This window comes from Centruroides sculpturatus, unplaced genomic scaffold, assembly GCF_000671375.1.
Source record: "Centruroides sculpturatus isolate CEXI.00-Female unplaced genomic scaffold, Cexi_2.0 scaffold1023, whole genome shotgun sequence".
In the NCBI taxonomy this organism is placed as follows: Eukaryota; Metazoa; Arthropoda; class Arachnida; order Scorpiones; family Buthidae; genus Centruroides; species Centruroides sculpturatus.
This window is the reverse complement of record NW_019385218.1, coordinates 264,679-284,573: the sequence shown is the minus strand read 5'-3', so window position 1 is coordinate 284,573 and position 19,895 is coordinate 264,679. Positions and strand designations below refer to the sequence as shown.

General features: G+C 33.8%; 1 protein-coding gene across 3 annotated transcripts in view; it reads right to left on the bottom strand.

Annotated features, from left to right (window-relative positions):
• Positions 1-19,895, bottom strand: part of LOC111636318 (low-density lipoprotein receptor-related protein 4-like) — a 238,893-nt gene that overhangs the window by 15,695 nt on the left and 203,303 nt on the right. For all 3 annotated transcript variants that reach the window (XM_023381538.1, XM_023381539.1, XM_023381540.1), the window contains 3 exons: positions 10,360-10,603; positions 10,130-10,274; positions 8,179-8,292 (listed from right to left, as the gene is read on the bottom strand). In XM_023381538.1, the coding sequence (XP_023237306.1) occupies positions 8,179-8,292; positions 10,130-10,274; positions 10,360-10,603 (503 nt within the window). The remainder of the gene's footprint in view (positions 1-8,178; positions 8,293-10,129; positions 10,275-10,359; positions 10,604-19,895) is intronic.

Here is a 19,895-nt window from a genome sequence, read left to right as displayed (position 1 = left end):
CGAACAAAGGAGGTCAGGACTCAATCTGGATATAGACAAGAACCGGCAAATTAGAGCGGATTGAACTAAGTAAGTGAAGGAATCGGGTTACATCGGACTCGGTAAGTGTTTTTTTTTCTCTAAATTTTGTTGTACAGTCCTCATTTATTCTTACCCACATCACGTTCTGGATCGCCTTGGTGATCCGTTAGAACTACAAATTAAAGAAAATGATTTATTGATAGTTATCTAATGAAATTAGATTATTTCATTTTGACAAGTAATAATGCAAATCGGAGCTACCTTGCAAAAATAATTTAATAAAAATGTCCAGAAACATTTTAGTTATTAAGTTTTTGCTGTTTATTCAAAGTTATTTGAGTGTGTTTAATAATAATATAATCATATGTCAATATGTATGATGTAATTTCTAATAAAAACAAAAAGTACTATGCAAAGAGTAACTGTACTATTTAGTAAAATGTACCATTTTTATACATATATGAAAGTGTACCAAATTTGGTCCACTTTCATATAATATTCCATAATTAAAGTCAAAAGCAGTGTCAGTTGTATTTGTTTAGACTCTGTCAAAAAAGTCAACATTCTAGAAATTTCTAGCCCATTCATATAGTGGCAAAAGGGTTAAATTTGGCACTTACCATAATATCCTGATTGGTAACTGCACATATTAATTGAAATTATCTGGACTGTAGAATCTACAGTGAACTTTGAGACTGACATGATATTTCTTTATTCTAGTTGCTCTGAATCCAACATAGCTACCAAGATGCCAAAACTATAGTATGTGGCATCCTCTTATGATCATAAAGTACTGAAACAATAATTCAATGAACTTTTCATAATTCTCTTAACTGTCATAACATTAAATTAAATATATATATAATTTTTTAAAATGTTATTTCAGATGAAAATTCATCTAGAAATAGTTTTTGATACATTAAATCCTGAAAATATACAAATTTTAAAGATGCTAATGGGGGTAATGTTAACATTATAGTTTATGGAGAGATTTGAAGGGACAAATAAAAAATACATTAAATTGAGTTTCTATTGTGAAATGAACTCATTTCTATCAATCAATATAAATTTTCAAGTTCTATTTTACTTTGCAATTATTATTTATTGAAATTATGATAACAAAGAAACTAAAATAAATACTTATCAATACAGGTATACCTCGCCTTACGTCCGTAATTGGTTCCAGGAGAGGCGACGTAAGGTGAATTTACTTGTCTCCAAATCTACTTGTCACTAGGCTAAACCATAAATTACCATTCCACGGTTCTGTATTTTATTTATTAATGCATTTTTAATAATATATGGTTAATAAGGATCTATTTTAAGCTTATAAACAAATAAATTTTAGTTTTTAATATAGTACAGAAAAAAGTAATCTAAATGTATGAATGCATGTACTGTAAATACAGTACATACTTGTAAATGTATATATTTTAATATGATTTTATGTGCTTTAAACACTTATCTAGTGATATTACGACTTCAATATTTGTGGCGGACAGATGTTAAGTTGAATAAAATGACTTAAACTTGATTTTTATTTTTCCATATACTTTTTTGACAAACGGCATATAATCAGGAATGACGTAAGTCGAGGTATACCTGCACAATTATAAAAAATATACTTTTCACTATTTTAGGAATTACTATATAATTACTGAATAATATAAATTCAATCTAGCTATAGAATTATAAATTAATTAATAATTTAAAATGGTCTAAAATAAACTCTGTGGAGCAGAATTCAAATCTGTAATGCTCATTCATATGATTCCAATGATTTATATAGCAAAACTGGTGAAGCTTTAAATTTATGAATTAAGAATTAAATGTCATTATAAATCTAATCATGTTGATAGAGAAATGTTATTTTATCCAAAAGTGGATATAGAAAGGAAATAATATGCTTTACAAAATTTTTTACTACTTGAAATATTAAAAGATTTTGTTATAAAACTATTTTTTTGGAGTACAGAAAGGTAAGTTGGCCTGTACTTTTCTGTATTATTATTAGCCAAATTTCAATAAAAACTTATTATAATGAAACCTCTGTAAAAAACCACCCCCTCATAAAGAACCACTTTTGCATGAAACCATCAATGGTCACAAAGTAGCAGTTTTACATTACTTATTTTATTGTGAGATCATCTACATTTACATTGAACACTTCATAAACTTTAGTCAAAATGGGAATTTTTGTTGCCAACAATATAACTGAGTGGAGAAGGATGGCACCATTGAGCACTGATATATAATCAGTGTGCAATTGCCAGATTTCGGGAACTTTGTGGAATACAGATCAGACTTGACCTTTTCTCATGGTGGTAAATCATGTCTTTTGTTCAGTACTTAAAAGAATGGTCTTTTGTGTGAGCTAGTTTGCTAACTTCAGCAATGTGAAGAAATTGTCAGTCATCACATTACATCCTTTTCCAAAAAAGCTGTCAGTTTGTGGTCAGGTGTCATTCTAGCCTAAGTGTTGGAAAGCATTTAACATGTATTTTGAATTAATATCAGTCAAAATCCAAAATTTTATACAGTTTGTTTGCCATATATTGAGTAAACTAGCATCTTGCTTGACTAGAAACAACTGTTTGTCAAATGTCATATTATCTCCAGTTCCTGGAGAAATAGAAGGTAAAAGCATAGAAAGTAGTGCAGTTTGAAATTGTTCTAATTGGTGGGATCCAGAACTGCCCATTGCCATTGTATGCTTATTCCATAGATGCTTGTGGTATATTTACCCCACTTAAAGCAGCTGCTCCAGTAGTATCACTATCATCAGCATCACTGATGCAACCACACCCATCTGCAACTGTCTCCCACTTCCATCTTGAGAAGAACTGTCAGGAATATTCACAGGATCCATAATTGGCACATGGGAAAATGGGGAATGGACTGATGCTAAATCTATGCTATGGCCATTCAGTGAAGATTAACAAATGATTCTGGGTAAAGATGAAATTTTTCAATATCTTTCCTGGCACTCTCTCCCCTTGATGTGAGTTCCTGTCCATGGTGAGGGGACCTCCCAGAGATGGTTTAGTAACACTTTACCATCCCTGATACACATGCCCATCCATGTGTTTGCCTTGCATGTTGGCCTGACTGCCAGAAAGGGAGCCTGGAAAGTGTTATATTGCCCCTCCTGGTATTGCCAGAGGGGCAATATAACATTCCCAACACACTGCTTTGGCCCCTGCTTCAGATAAACGGGAGGCTCAAATCAGAATCAATCCATTTGAATCAATCGGCTGGTAGCTGAGTCACTCTTGACCTCGGCCAGGAGTCAACTGATTGATGCAGACTGGGCAGACACGTCCCTGCTCGACAGTTTTGTCACATCAGACAAGATGTGCTTGATTGCATTGTGAGAATAAAGCTCCTGGGAAACCCTGGTGCGATGGTCTATGGAAATCTCCCATGTAATGGCATCCCCTTGTTGGGCCCCATGGTGAGTAGGGTCACTGGGAGCTGAATAATTATTACATAATAATGGATTCAAAAAACCCAAAATGTCCAAACACATCAGCAACAACAACAAATGAAAAAAATCTCCAGCCAACCAGTGTATTTAGTAGTGCATGCAACTGGAGATAACCTGTGTCTAAGTCTTCTCCTTTCCTGATTCAAAAATTATTTGAATCGATCATTAGACATTTGAAAAAAATACAAAAATTGAAGTTGGGACCTACTGTAGAAACAGCCTCTTACAATGAAGACTCTTGGAGATATGGGAGTTTCAGTCACACCACATGGAAGTTTAAACTCATCACATGGTGTGTTATCTGAAGACAAATCAGATATTCAGATTGGTCTTTCGGATCAATGTGTCACTGTGTCTGACGCATCTCCATTCATTGATGGCAAGTTGATACCAACTAACCATATAATTTTCAGGTTCAACAAGCTGACATTGCCATCTTTCATTACTGCAAGATACCTGTGCTGTCAAGTTCATCCATATGTCCCAAATCTGTTACATTGCTTCAAGTGCCAGCGGTTTGGACATTTGCAAGCATCCTGCCAAGGGAAGAGTGTATGAGCACAGTGTGAAATCGAAGGTCACAAGAGTACTGAATGTAAAAGTACCCCATGCTGTATGAACTGCAAAGATGCCCATCCTGCCTACTCCCGAATGACAAAGAGAAAAAGAGATTCAACGGATAAAAACTGTTAACAACATACCATATCCAGAGGCTTGTCGCATAGTCACTCCAAGTGCACCAATGAAACAAAAGACATTTGTTGCTATGTTGAAATGTACAAAGATATGTGGGATTCAAACAGATATTTCTGTCTCCCCAAGCAAATCTCTCATTTACCATGCAAAATGTTTACTAGCGAAATGCTTATGGGCCTCACTCGTTGGTATAGCCCAAGAAACATGAAAAGGAAGGAAGAGTTAAAGTTATAGGAAGGGTTTAGGTTGAAGGTGAAAGAAAGCAAGATAGGACAGAATGAAAGTGAAGATACCCCATAAAACCCAAGGCCCCCACATTGCCTTTATTCAACCAAAGAAAGAAAGTAATTACAAAGAAAACATATGTACAAAATTTGTTTACAGTATTTACACTGAAGAGTAACATGGCTAATGTTGAGCTTTGATTTGTGGTAACAATACTCTGTATGAATGACGTAATAAGATTAGCAGCTACAAATTGAAAACAATGGTTACAAATTTATGCCCGTACAGTATAGATCTCACAAAATGTAGCCATACATTTTAGGAAAATATACATTAATTTACCTTGAAAACATATGAGTTTGGAATACAAAGTTAATAAATAAGATACCCTTGCTTTGGGATATATTAACAAATTGTGTACACATACAATAATATAATGTTTTGAAAAAACACTATATTATTTACTGATTTCATTAAAAGAAACTGCAGAAAAAGAGAATAGTAAGAATAAAACTTCACTAACTAAAACAGGGGCAATAACTAAAAATGTGGGTTCTAAAAAGGGCAATAAGAATCCACTCAATAAACAAAGAGTAAAAGCAGCCCTCTCTAAAGTTTCAAAAAAATCAGAAGCTCAATCTATGAGTGAGTTTTCTGATATCTCTGACAAAGAGTCTAATATGGAGGTTACAAACCAATGTCACCTCCAAAAGAAAAACCCCCTGTGAGATTAAAGAGGGATACTTTTGCAAAGAACAGAATACTGCCTCAAACACATAATGGATTATAAAATAATTCAATGGAACTGTTGTGGTTTCTGCAACAACTTCTCTGACATTAAACTACCCCATCTCTCTGCATGGCACTCCAGAAAACTCATCTAAAACCTGGAGAAAAAATTTCTTTAAAAGGATGATGATAGTCACAACTGTGCCAGTGGAGGTGTGGCTATACTGGTTTCAAATTGCATCCCATCCTTACTGGTACAAATAACCACTGATTTGCAAGCTGTGGCAGTCAGAATTTCTATTTTAATAACTGTCACAGAATTTCTGTTGGAGTAACTGTCACAAGAGTTCTATATACTTGCCACCAGATGTCAGAGTCAATGAGAATGAATTGAATACCTTGAGTGAACAGCTGCCAACTCCATTCCTTCTACTCGGTGATTTTGATGGTCACAATCCAATGTGGGGCAGCCCAGACATCAATCGTCGAGGCAGAGCCATTGAGAGATTTATAGGCAATCACCAACTGTATTTATTTAATACTGGAGAAGTGACATACTTCCATGCCCCAACAAGAACATTCACTTCCATTGATTTATCATTAGCAATTTCGAACCTGTTTTCAGCATTTACAATTGGATTGGGGGTTGGATCTAATCCACTCTCCAGTGACCATTTCCCAGTATTTCTAAAATACTGAGGCAGAGAAAGCTCTGAAATGACCTATCCACCATGCTGGAAACTGGAAACAGCTGATTGGCCTGCATTCTCCTCTATCGCCGACATCTTTGAAGAAATGATCAATACTGCTAATATCAATGGTGCATTGAAGCTATCACTTCCATTATTATTCAGGCAGCTGAAAAAAAATGGGGAAACATCAACCAGATATCCAAAACACTTGAAACCATGGTGAAATCAGAATTGCGAGGCAGCATACAAACAACAAAAGAAAGCATGGGGGATTTTCAGAAGATAACCCACTGCTAGCAATTTGATTGCATTTCAAAAAACAAAGGCAAATGCCAGAAAAATAAGAAGGCAAAGCCAAAGGAGGAAGTATGTTTCTAGCATAACATCTTCCACTAACTCAAAAGTAGTCTGAAATAAAATCCATAAAATTAATGGGAAATATGCTTCTCAGTCTCTGTCCATGCTGGAAAATAATGGCACAATAATCATTGATATACAAGGTATTGCTGATTTGTTGGGTGAAACATTTTCCTCTTCATCCAGCAATATAATGTATTTGAAAAATTTCCAAGCTTATAAAGAAGCACAAACAGAAAAGCAATATTTAAACTTCCTTTCCACATCTAATGAAGAATACAATGTGCCATTCACCAGAATAGAACTACAACAGCAATCTCTCACTCAGGCAATACTGCTGTAAGTCCAGATAAAATCCACTACAGAATGATTAAAAATCTGTCAAACAATTTCCTTAGTAATCTTCTGAATCTGTTTAACAGAATGTAGACAGAAAATACTTTTCCTAACTCTTGGAAACTATCGATTATTATCCCCATTCCCAAGCCAGGTAAAGACCACAAGAATCCCTCTAACAGACCAATCTCTCTGATGAGTTGTCTTTGTAAACTGTTTGAGAGAATGGTAAACAGACATCTGATGTTTCTCTTAGAGAAAAAGGATTACTTTTCATCACATCAGAGTGGATTTCATAGGAACAGAAGATACGATTGAGATTGCGACGAGGCAACTGGCCAGACGGGTTTGAAGCGTGACGAACACCAACAATGTGGCGAGAAAGCCACCAATTCATCCATCCCCATTCACCCATACTTTCTACAGAAGAAGATTGATTACCATAAATTACATTACAGTAATTGATCATTTTTGTAAGGGGCATACGTGGCTGTGCGCCATTTGTGTTTTGTAATAATACACGTGTATTTTATATTTTTTCTTTTTCTATTTCTCTCCTTCATAAATTCCATCCTTTGTTCTATCATTTTTCCTTCCTGGAATGTTCTTATTCAAACTTTATTCCCATATATGGTCAAAAGGAACTGTGTTAAACAATAGAAGGGTATGCAGCCCAAAGGGCAATAGGAGGAGAGGTAAACCAGTTAGGATTTAAACCGTGGACGAGACAGATGTGTGTGTCAGATATAGCAGTATGTTTAGGCATCGTGCAGAATAGGCGAGAGTCATAAGATACTGAGGAATTAACTATCAGATGATCTAAGGAGCGAAATCATGAATATTGGAGCTTGGTAATTAATTCTGGAGTGACAATAGCCGAAAACCCCCTATTTTGGACTTCAAAGAATGACTTCCGCACAAAGATTCCAAATACATACCATCATAAAGATCCAAATCCAGAACATTGGGTACCCATTTCACTATTTCCTCAATCTGTCCTATCCTCTATCTTATTCTGTAGCATTATAATTAGTTATAGGTTTTATTTTACTCTATTTTATGTTATTGTACAGTACAGTACCACATGGTCAATGTTGAAAATTTTCGCCAACCCCATTAGTATTTGTCGTGCGGAACTGAGTCAGTGATTTTTTGTATTTAGCATTAATAATTAGTATTAATTGTGTCGTGTGTCAGAATCAAGACTGCCTGGCATCTGATATATGTGAACCTGTATATAATCGTAATAGAACAAATAAAGTTTTCTTTGTTCATCTACTATTTGTTAGTATTAGAAAAAAACCTTACTATATCAAAATCTTGAAAAAAGTCATAAAAGGTGATTTGAGCCAAGGAATGCAGAAAGAGATTTTGCATTATTGAATTCCTGCCTAAGTCATTTAGAATCATATTATATTAGTATTGCTATAGCAAATGTCTTGCCCATCAATTTGTTATTATTTGAAGAAACTAAAATAACTGAAGTAAATTAGAGTTTAATGTTCTCATAATTCAGGATTTATGAAAAAATGATAGACTGTTGATAAAAATTGAAATTTGCTTATAGCTTTTGAGTAGTTTTGTATCAAAACTTATCATGTGCATTGAGTTATAGATATTCTATGTAATACAAACCTGTAGAACATGGACGCAAATCTGGAGTTTTTGGACAAGCACAGATGTAACCTTGTGGACGGTAAAAACAAAGATGACTACATCCTCCATTTTGTATTCCACATGGATTAGTACCTATGTGATTGATTATTATGATTATATAAAAAATTAAATATTAAGTTTAAAATAGTAATATATTATACTAAACAAAAAATTATATTTTATTTAAAGCTTATATTTCTTAAAATAGACAATATACTTTTGAAATATCCTGAATATAACAGAAATTTTTCTAGCATAGAAGATATTTCTGCTATGCATGCTAGAATTAAGTAAGAATAAAAATTTAATGTTTCATTTAATTTATAAGGGTCAATTTAGATCAAATGTGTAAAGGCATAACCTTGAAGCAGATGCATATGCACAAGAGCAAATAATTTCAAACAGCCTAACAGCTATTTGAAATTATTTGAAACAGTTGGAAAAATTCTGTAACTATGTTTACTTTCAAGTGTAGAACAACAAAGTGTAGTGCATTTTTTGATTACAGAAGGAATAGATGAAAGAGAAATTAATTGCAGAAGAAATGCCTTATATGGAGATCACAAGAAAGGAAACAAAAATTGTCATGAAGCACATATCTCTGCATGATGTAAGGCAAGCTTGAATGAATGGATAAAGTGATTCATAAAAGTAGAAATAGTGGGTATAAGCCATGGATGGGCAAGCAAGAGTTCAGTGGGAACTGAAATGTAAGTTTTGCAAAATGCATGGGAGACACAGTTCTGTACCGCAATTTTATTAATTATATAAATACAATATAAAACAAATATTGAATTTTTTTAATAAACATATTTTCACAAAATTGTGGAAATAAAATTGTAAAAATAATAATAAAAAGCAGAAATTAACACTTTCAGCAAGAGCCGCATGTAACTCAAAAAGAGCCGCCTGTTGTTCTCAGAGCTGCATTTGCCCATTTCTGGTATAAGCCAAGGAAAGGTTATAATACAGTGGATCAGTGGTTTTCACATTACCCAAGTCAAGAGTAACAGATGGTTTATATGGGAACTATACTTAAACACTATGATATGCTACTTGTCTAGTCTTCTTAATGGCTTGTGAGCACTAAGGTTGACTTTACTTTACCACTAGACTTAGCCTGTGATGGTGTAATAAGTCTAGCGGTAAAGTAAAGCCAACCTTATACTTAAACATTTGTTACTACATGGTAGAGTTCCTACAGAGACTTAATAGGTGATGAATCTTGGTGTATCATTTCAAGCCAAAGGAGTCAGTGAAACACTGACTCCTTTGGCTTCTGCTCCTTTGGTCTCATCACTGCTTCTCAAAAAATTCAAAACCATGCCCAGTGCTGGAAAGTTAGTATTAACAAGGGTCATTGCTTACTGACCTCATAGAGACTGATACCATTATTAAAACTGCACATCTTCGCAGTCAAAAAGGTCAAGTTTGCTGTCTGAGCTTTTTGAATCACTCCTTTTGACAAAAAGAGTGATTCTCCTTCATGACAATACAAGGCATCACAAAGATCAGATGGGTAATGCTCTGCTAAACTAAAAAAGTGCTAAAGAGATGATGAGTTAAAAGAAGCTGTTTGAGGTTGATTGCATCAGCAGCCAAAGGAATTCCATCAGAAAGCTATCTTCCACCTAGTAAAACAGTAGAATAATCACTTAAATTTCTGCAGAGAATGTTTAGTTTATTTTTAAATGAATCTCATAGTTTCAAAGATACCTAATTACTTTTTGACTGACCCTCAAATTCTTTTATTACTATGGAAGTACTAAGATGCATTACAAACAATACATATATGAAAAATGTATTATATTTATTATATATTTAAGTTAATTATTTCTAAAATAAAGAAATAAAATATAAATCTATATAAAAAACTTACAAATACCCTCTCACAGTTTTTATAAATTTAAATAAAGGAATTAAAATTTACCTGACTGGCGAAGAGATGACACCATTTTAATTTCCATTAAATATTCAATATTTTCAGCAATAATAATTCTATTCTGGCCAGTTTCTTTATCTGCTCTTTCAATTGCTTTTGTCTGCCAGTCAGTCCAATATATATATGGTCCAAACTTTCAAAATATGTGATTTATTTATTCATTATGCAAATTTGTAAGAGTTACACAAAACAAAAAGAAAATAATCATAATAACTTACTTGAGTCAGACCAAATGGATGAGCAACATCATGAATTATCTGAATGCGATTTTTGCCTGATAAATCAGAACACTCTATACGATCCAACTGGGCATCAACCCAGTACAATCGATGAGCATCATAATCGACAGTTAGTCCATTAGGCCAACCCAAGTCTGAAGCTATGATAATTCTTCTACCTGATCCATCAAGAAAAGCTCTTTCAATCTTTGGTAATTTGCCCCAATCAGACCAATATAAATATCTGAAAAATACATATATATATACTTCAATACATTTTAATAATAAAATTGTGGGACAGAAGATTTTCATTCTTTAATATAAAAATGAAATATGCTTTTTAGAATTATAATCAAGGTTGTGGAGTCAGAGTCGGGAAAAATGTGCTGACTCTGACTCCTGCATTTTAAATTTACTTTAGTTTTTTTATTTAAATGAAAGAAAATTTATTATACATTTATTAATTTTTTAAACCTTTTTGTATTTTGTTATAATTCATTTATTTTAAACACAAAATGCATCAATTTAATTTATTAAATATGTAGTATTCTTTGTAGTATTTGTGTTTAGTAGTTAAATTATTTCAGTAGTTTTGTTTTATTCCAGAGCGGCTGGTAATTGTGGTCAAGCACTTTCTTTGCTAACTCTGTAACTGGCCTGCTGTTTTTGATGTCTTCTTGATGTTCAAGAACACGTGAACATAACCTTCTAACTGTGGTCCCTACATAACTGGTTTCTTCAGCAGGACCTGGTAGATTCCTGATTTTTCATTCCATTGATATCTGTGCCTATCATTACATAGTTTTCTTAGACTTGGTGGTGATGTTATTGGTAGAACAAAACCATCAGTTGTAAACATATGTGCAATTTTTAAAGAAATGGGACCTAAATAGGGTATTGGGGGATGTGCTATTCTTAGGTTTTCTTTATTAGAAAGAAAAGATTGCGGAAATAATTTATTCTTAACACGGTTTTGAAGAAATGTAAATTTAGAGCGTGAATAACCAGCATTTAACATGGCATTATAAATGATAGATAACTCATCTTCCACTAGTGACTGAATAGAAGGAAGAAGGTATGCCCTCCATATTAGAGAAGAAATAGCAGAATTTTTGTAATGTGATGGCTGGTAAGCAGTAGCAGGTACGATTTGCGATGCTTTATTATTTCTATGATGTACAGTGAATGTAAGCTCCGGAGACACACATATGTCTAGATCCAGAAAAGAGATTCTATTGTTTTTTTGCTCTTCAATGGTAAAATTAATTGAAGGATAAATGGAGGCTAACATTTGTGTGAATTATTGTAAACCCTCATTGGAGCAGTCCCACGCAATTAACACATCGTCGACATAACATATATACATGAGAGGATATGTATATATGTTATATATGTAAGATGGTAACTTTAGCTTCAATAGAGGCATGTGTTACAAATTCAGAAGGCGGAATCAAAGAAGTGATATGCTTTGCTAGCGCAGCCTCGAGATGGTACGTGAGATGGGATCTTTTATTGACTAGTGGTCTTAGCGGCCAGGAAGGTTTATGCATTTTTACCTTGAAAAATAATCTAGGGCAGGTGACATTCTTTGGAGGATTGAGAGGACCACCCAACGATTCCACTAATCCAGGCAAAGCTATAACTTTGCGTGATTTTCTTAACACTGTGTAAGCAGGATCTTGTTTTAGTATGATGGATTTGGAATGTTCAAGGAACTCTTTGGCTCTATCTAGAAAATCCTGGTTTTTGCATAGAACAAAACATTTTTCTTTATCAGCAACCAATAGATTTAACTGATTCATTGCCAAGAAAGATTTAACCATCTGCGTTGTCTTCAGATTGGTCCTTGTAGTTTTAAAAGAATGATTCAATACTATGGCTGTCAAAGTAGACAGGTCTAACTTAGGCTGCACTTCTGGACATTTGGTGCTCCTTATGGCCGCGATAGTGGATGGTATCAATTGTGAGTAATCCAGGTTAGGAGTAGGTATAAACTTTGGCCATCGTGTCAAGGTATGATGGATACTTTCCAGTACCGTAATGTTTGTAAAGTTATAATAAGGAACTATTTCTTTAAAAATTGCACATATGTTTAGAACTAACGGTTTTGTTCTACCAATAACACCACCACCAAGTCTAAGAAGACTACTATGTAATGATAGGCACAGATATCAGTGGAACGAAAAATCAGGAATCTACCAGGTCATGCTAAAACATGCATTGTCAGGTGAAGAAACCAGTTATGTAGGGGCCACAGCTAGAAGGTTATGTTCACATATTCTTGAACATCAAGAAGACATCAAAAACAGCAGGCCAGTTACAGAGTTAGCAAAGAAAGTGCTTGACCACAATTACCAGCCGCTCTGGAACAAAACAAAATTACTGAAATGCTGCAATGAACATAAAGAGCTATTTGTTTGGGAGAGTCTCTATATTTCTGCCACCAAACTGTGCAACTCCCAACTCTCGAATTACCAGAAATTTGGGTAACAGCTTTTAAACAACTCAATCCATGATGTTGAAGTCTTTGCTACTCAGATGTCTTTTTGACATATCTTATACTTTATGCATGTTCTGGGATCTTTTACGGCCTTATTCTTCCTAAAACATGCTTAATTAAAACTGTTTTCCTTCCATGCGCTATGATGCACAAAAGGATTTTTTAATTACATTCAAAAATGAAAAATCAGTTAATCCGTTGGAAATATTGTTTAATAATTTTGAAAATCCGAAATTTGTGAAACTGTCGAATTAGTGTTCGAAAATCTTAATCTGTTGTATTCGATAGACTGCCTGAAGATGGTAGTTATATATTACTGAGAGTATTACCAAACGAGTTCATTTTTTAAAGTCGGACGAGTTCATTCTCCAAGACTCCACTCCTGTAACGCCACAACACGTAAGTGTTATAATCATATAATAAACATTGGCGTGAAGTGACATTGTATTATATCATGGATAATAATAGAAAACACTTCTTTTCTCTATTGAATATGAGAATTATATGGTTAAGACTAAAAGCACAGTTATGGTTTTTACTAAAGTGCCGGAAAACACATCTTATTCCGAAGTGCATAGTGCTCAAGTATGATTCCTTCCCAAAGGAAGTGCATACTATATTACCTCAAACTGAACGAAAACTGCTGGCTAAATTAATAAGAAGTAGTTCAATTATTTTGACCCAATTGAATTTGAATATTTTTGAAACATTACTTATTTAGAGGAGGGATAATAAAGGACTTTATTTTTCTGAATGAGCCAGACTAATTGATCAGAGTACATATTTTTCTTTTCTGAACAAGGTACTGAAGTAGCTAGCTAGATCTCACACTTTTTAGTTGGAGTAACTCTTCTGGAAGGGTGAAATTGAAGTGCAAATGCTGTCGAATACATGTAGATGTAGAATTTTATCAGCCCCTTTCTCCTCTTATTAAATATTTGTTAAAAATTAATTTTTTTATACAAATAAATATTAATGTAAATTAAATATTAAAAATACTAACTATAAAAGTATTTGGGTAAATGCCCCAGGCTCCTTTCAGAGTTCAGAGTAGTTGCCCCCCTATGACGGCCTCTGTCTCCCCTTATGGGGGCAGAGGCACTCATAGTCTGAGTCAGCCTACTAAAATTATCAGGAATCAGAGTCGTGTTTTTTTTGCCAACTCTGCAGCCCTAATTATAATTTAAGCAAATTAATAAATTATAAATTTGTTATGATATATTTAATTGACTTTCCCATGCATTTGCTCATTACAGTTTTCAATCCACAAATCATAAATGAATCATCCAAATCTATGCAGTTTATCACCAATTTCTTTGCTGGTAGTGGAAGAAATACCATGCCTACAGGTTTTTCCATAGATAATGAGGTAGGAGAAATTACACAACCAAAATTGTCAGAATATAATGCCACTCATTTAAGGACTAAAATTTAAACTGTCTTGGAAGTCAGAATTCCATGGTTACTGTCTGTGAACAATGTTATGACTTTTCATATTGTGTTCTAGCTGGAAAACACAATGTATTTACAACTGGATGTAGGTACTTTGTCAAAAAACATGCAAACTGAAAATGCACAGAGATGATGTTTAAAATCCAACTTTGGGATATATATATATTCCTGAAGATAAATTTTTATCAGAGTATAAAAAGTACTTGATTGATTGGAAATATTTAAAAAGATGAAGATACTTTAATAAAGCAGAGGTTAGTAGTTAATCATTGTGTAAACATTCGTACTAATAATGTTATGTCATAAAAAAGTTTGTAGAAATACACTACTATGTTATATTATACATATATAATGACTACTGTAATCAGAGACTGAAATGAAATATTTTTCATTCCTGTCCTTTTTAGCAGTTTCCCTTATGTTTAAATCATATTCTATTTCACATTCATAACTTGAATCATTTTTATTTGGAATAATCAAACTTACTGAAGTGAAAAATGAGAATTATAATTGAAAAATAATTATTTGGCCCTTTCTTCAATGAAAAGCATATTTAAAAAGCTAGCAAAACCCTGTGCTTTTCACAATTCTATAGTTCCTCTCTTAAATCCACTCATGCTGATAAATTCAAGAAAAAATAAATGATATAACAAGTAAAAATAACTATTATGATAAAGTAAAACCAAGAGAATAATGATGGTAAATATCCTTAAAAATAAATAGCAGTGGCGTGCTGTCATTGGAAGCGGTGGATGTGCCGCTTCCCTTGTATTTTCAAAAAAATAAATACATATTAATTTTAATTATATGAAAATAATCGCACAATATTTTATTATAACTGCATTATCTATCTTATTACAAATTCCTATACTACACGTGAAAAAAAAAAAAATTGCTATTGTATATTCGAATATTAATGGCAGAGTGGAATCTCTGTATTGTCAGATTCCAAAAAGCCAGATTCGTGCATGCGCTTTACAGAGCACCAACCTTACCCGGTTTAGCCGGTGGAAGCCTACGATCTTGGGTTTATGCTACACATACTACAACACTTCCAATTCTATCTGGGATCGGTTCTGGGCTGTTAGCTGATTACGTGAATAACGAGTAGATTTATAACTTAACCCAACTGATAAGAATTTACTGGTATGTTTTTACGATAGTTCTGTATAGTTGACAGGAGTTTAAGAAATCTATTAAAATATTTGAAATCCGTGAGTAATATAAAATCAGAGAGTGGAATAAAAATATCAATGTTAAACCAGTGATATTACGATTTTGTATGTCCCATCTCTAAGGGGATGTAGAAAAAAACATGTACAATTCTTGTATAATGTTAAAAAATTAACCGTTACTTCGACAGTGTCATTTACAACTAAATTTAATGAATGAGAGAGATGCACCAGGTACAGAAAAAGCTCTAGAATTTATTTTTCTTAAATTTACGATTTATGTATCCGTTTGTCATAAAAATTTGTCTTTCCACTTTTTTCCCGAGACTACAAATATTCGAGTACAAAGTAACCGGTTTCGACTTATTTCTACTTAAGAAGTAGTTAAATAATTAAGCGATTAGGGAATTGGGGACATAAACAAAACCCTGATGAAAGAGCTGAAATTTTACTTAAACAAAAGCTTAACCAAACCATCTCTAGCCGAGTACAGTGAAGACTGAGTTCTTCGTATTATTAATGTAATAAAGACAGAAATTTTTCCAGTTCAATGAGAGTGACTGAAAAATTGTAAATTTTGGAAATTTCCATGGACACCTGGTCCTAAAATGAATTAGTTAGAAAACAAATGACTATTAAGTTTAATATATATAGATTTTTACAGCTATGGTGGAAACGTTTAAAATATACAAGGTCTGTTCAAAAAGTATCGGACCTTTTTTTTCCGCGTAAACCAATGATGCGCGAGAGGCCTCCTTTGGTGGAGTTGTGGAGGGGACAGTCATGCACAACCCTGAATTTTTTCCCGCCTGNAAAGTAAAAACTTATAGATTATTTATATTTTTGGGACACACTGTTCCAAATGAGACAGATATAGAGAAAAGATTAGCCAAAGAGTGCAAATTAGTGAAGAATGCTAAAAATGTGGTGGACAGAAAAAAATTATATTTAAGTTTAAATATCACCAAAGTGTATTTAAATAATACACTTAAATGATTATTTGTTTGTATTTTTTCCATAAATGTTTAGATGATCAACTTCATTGACTCTGATGTTGGGATATGAAATTAATGAAGATGCCTTCATCATTTAACAGCAGCAATGCCCACAGACTATGATAATGGGAGACACAAGCTATAAAAAAGGGCATCATACTTTATGCAAGGAGCTTCAAATTGTATGATTCAATGTTGGATCAGCACTCCTACAAGGTGGTGCCAGTTACACTCTGCCTCAAAAACGAGGAATGTGGTTTTGGTCGATACACGACGAGGTTGCATGGGTCACTAGACAAATATCGTTCATTAGTTCCTTTTATATTTGATGAACTGGCTAGAAGTCACAAGTTTTCTGTTGTTTGAGGCCTCCTTGCGGATTAGGAAGAAACAAAAAGACAAAAAGGCATAGGCACTTGCCCCAATGTATGGGCATCCTTGTTTAAGTCTGCTGTTCATGTATGAGGTCTGTTCAAAAAATAACTGAACTTTTTAAATTGGGCAAAAATGAAGTGTCTTAGTGCCATGACGTTGACAATACTATGTTTGTGATAACCTACCAAGTAAGCTGCTTTTACAAATTATTGATATCTTGTTTCATTTCCACTTTATTGTTTTTTGAGTGAAAGGTATTTTAGTGTTCATGGCAATTTTTGCAATGTGCGATTTACGGAATAAATGATGCAATGTTAACTTTTGTGTGAAACTGATGAAAACTTTTATGGAAACATTTCAACTTTTGAATCAAGCTTATGGACGCAATGGTCTAGGTCATACACAGTGTTATGAATAGTTTATCCGATTCCAAAATGGTTATCAATTAGTTGAAGATGACCCTCAACCAGGAAAGCCTTCCACCTTAAAACTGTTGACACTTGTGTTCAGAAAATCAGTTGTGCATTTTGAATTTTTGCCTCAAAGTCAACCGTCAGTACTGCCCAGGTGTTTTGAAACAATTGTGTGAAAAAATTTGCAAGAAGAGACCAGAGTTGTGGCTAGACAACTCATGGTTCCTCCACCATGAGAATGCACATACTCAGCCATATCAATTTGCCAGTTTTGTGCCAAAAATCAAATGACTGTCGTCCCCTGCCTCCCTATTCACCAGACCTGGTTCCTTCCAATTTTTTCTTGTTTCTAAAATTAAAATCAGTCTGAAGGACACTGTTTTGACACAATTGATGACATTAAAATAAATCTGTCACAAGCATTGAAGGACAGTCCAAAGAAAGCTTACCGTCCTGGTAAGCTTTCTTTGGACTGTCCTTTAAGTTTTGCTAACTGCTTTGCTAAGTGAAAACACTGCTGGGATAAGTACATGAATAGGGGATAGGTGTACTTTGAAGGGGACAAGGACCAATAATCTGTAACTTTAATAATAAAATAAAGTTAGGTTATTTTTTGAACAGACCTCATATAATTGTTGGTAATCACACAGAATTTCTCAGTAATAAGCAGTTTCAGAAATATCAGAAGCAGTATCAGATTAATAATTATTAAGAAATACAACAGATCATAATATAATTTGTACAAGGTCTGTTCAAAAAGTATCGGACATTTTTTTTTTTCTGCATAAACCAATGATGCGCGAGAGACCTCCTTCGGTGGAGTTGTGGAGGAGACAGTCATGCACAGCCCTGAATTTTTTCCCGCCTGCAGAAAGCGTCAGTCGTTGGCAATCGGCCTATGAGTGAGTGGGGCTCTGCACCCAGGTTGTCCAGTGACCAAAAGATTAAAGGAAACAACAATCAAAAGAACCGATTATGGACTCTAATTCTACAATGGACAATACTCAGTCAATGATTATAAACAACACAGAAATTAATAGCATCAGGATTTTACAAGTTAATGTTCAAAGAAGTAAGGCGGCCAGTTCGACACTAATAAAAACGGCTAACGATCTTGACATTGATATAATTACAATCCAAGAACCATACACAATAAACAACAGGATTGTTCGATACAATAATTGGAGGATAATTTCAAACAGTAAGGACAAAAAGCCGAAATGCGGTATTATTATACGCAAAGATGATATAGACGTGGCACTGATACCACAACTGAGTAATGATATTATTACAACAGCATTAATAAATCAGGATCAACCAATATATCTGATAAGCATTTACTTGTCACCCTACGCGGATGACATTGATTGTATTAATAAAATGGAAGATGTTTTAAAACAATTAAAAGGAAAAAGTATTATCCTCACAGGTGACACGAACGCAAAATCCGCCACTTGGTTTCACCCCAAAGAGGATGAAAGGGGAAGAATGATTAATAACTTAATGGATGAAATGGACATGGTCTCGTCAAATATGTCCACAATTCCAACTTTTTATACAGGGTATGCCGAAGGGTGGACGGATGTGTTTATTAATACGAATAATATCTCCCACAAAATTTTGAATTGCGAAACGTTAACCAAAACATCGGCCAGCGACCATAGATTCATAATAGCGGAAATACAAACAAACCAAAAAAGAATCATTAATAATTGGAAAACTCAAAAATACATAAATTGGGAACTGTTTAAAGAGAATTTTGCTAAGAAATGGAGAACATTGAATTTCACACAAATAAATAACAGAAACGATCTAGAAGAATATGTGGGCTCCTTTACCAGGGCAATAAAACAAGCTATCTCGATAGCTACTTATTGTAAAAATGTCAGACAAACAGAAACGAAATGGTGGACGCAGGAACTCTCCTTAATGAAAAAGGACATAAGAAGGAAAAGAAGAAAAATAGTAAGGACTATTGAGAAAAATGAAAAAGAACAAATCAAAAAAGAATATAATAAGGCCCTAAAGAAGTACAAAAGGGAAATCAACAGACAAAGGANTAAAGGACTGCAAAATACTATAAGGAATATAACTAACGACCTATGGCAGAGGGAATGGACTTCCTCCAATACGGGAAGACATTGTTATGGTTTCTTTCCCTCAATACTAGAAAGGAAAGCCAACAAACATTTCAGAACTTCTTTTGGAATCACACAGTGCTTAACAGCTCATGGGAATTTTAAAAGTTACCTCTATAGATTTCATAAAACAGACAATAAAAACTGTGATATCGATAAACAACAAGAAGATAATGTTTACCATTTCTTGTACGACTGCTCAAAATATATGGTAGAAAGAGAAAAATTCCTTCATAGCTGTCTGAAAGCAGGGTATAACTGGCCTCCAAAAGATAGTGAATTAGTTAAAGATAAATCACTCTTTGAAGCTATGGAAAATTATATTATGAAGACTAAAACCCTGGTTACAATTTCAAAGCACTATAGGATGGCAGAAAGTGTACACAATGATGAAGAAGAAGATAATGACATAACAGATTTTTCACAACATAGTGATGAAGACGATAGCTTCAGTGAGTAAACAAGACTTTTGTGTGCTCATTGGAGAGATG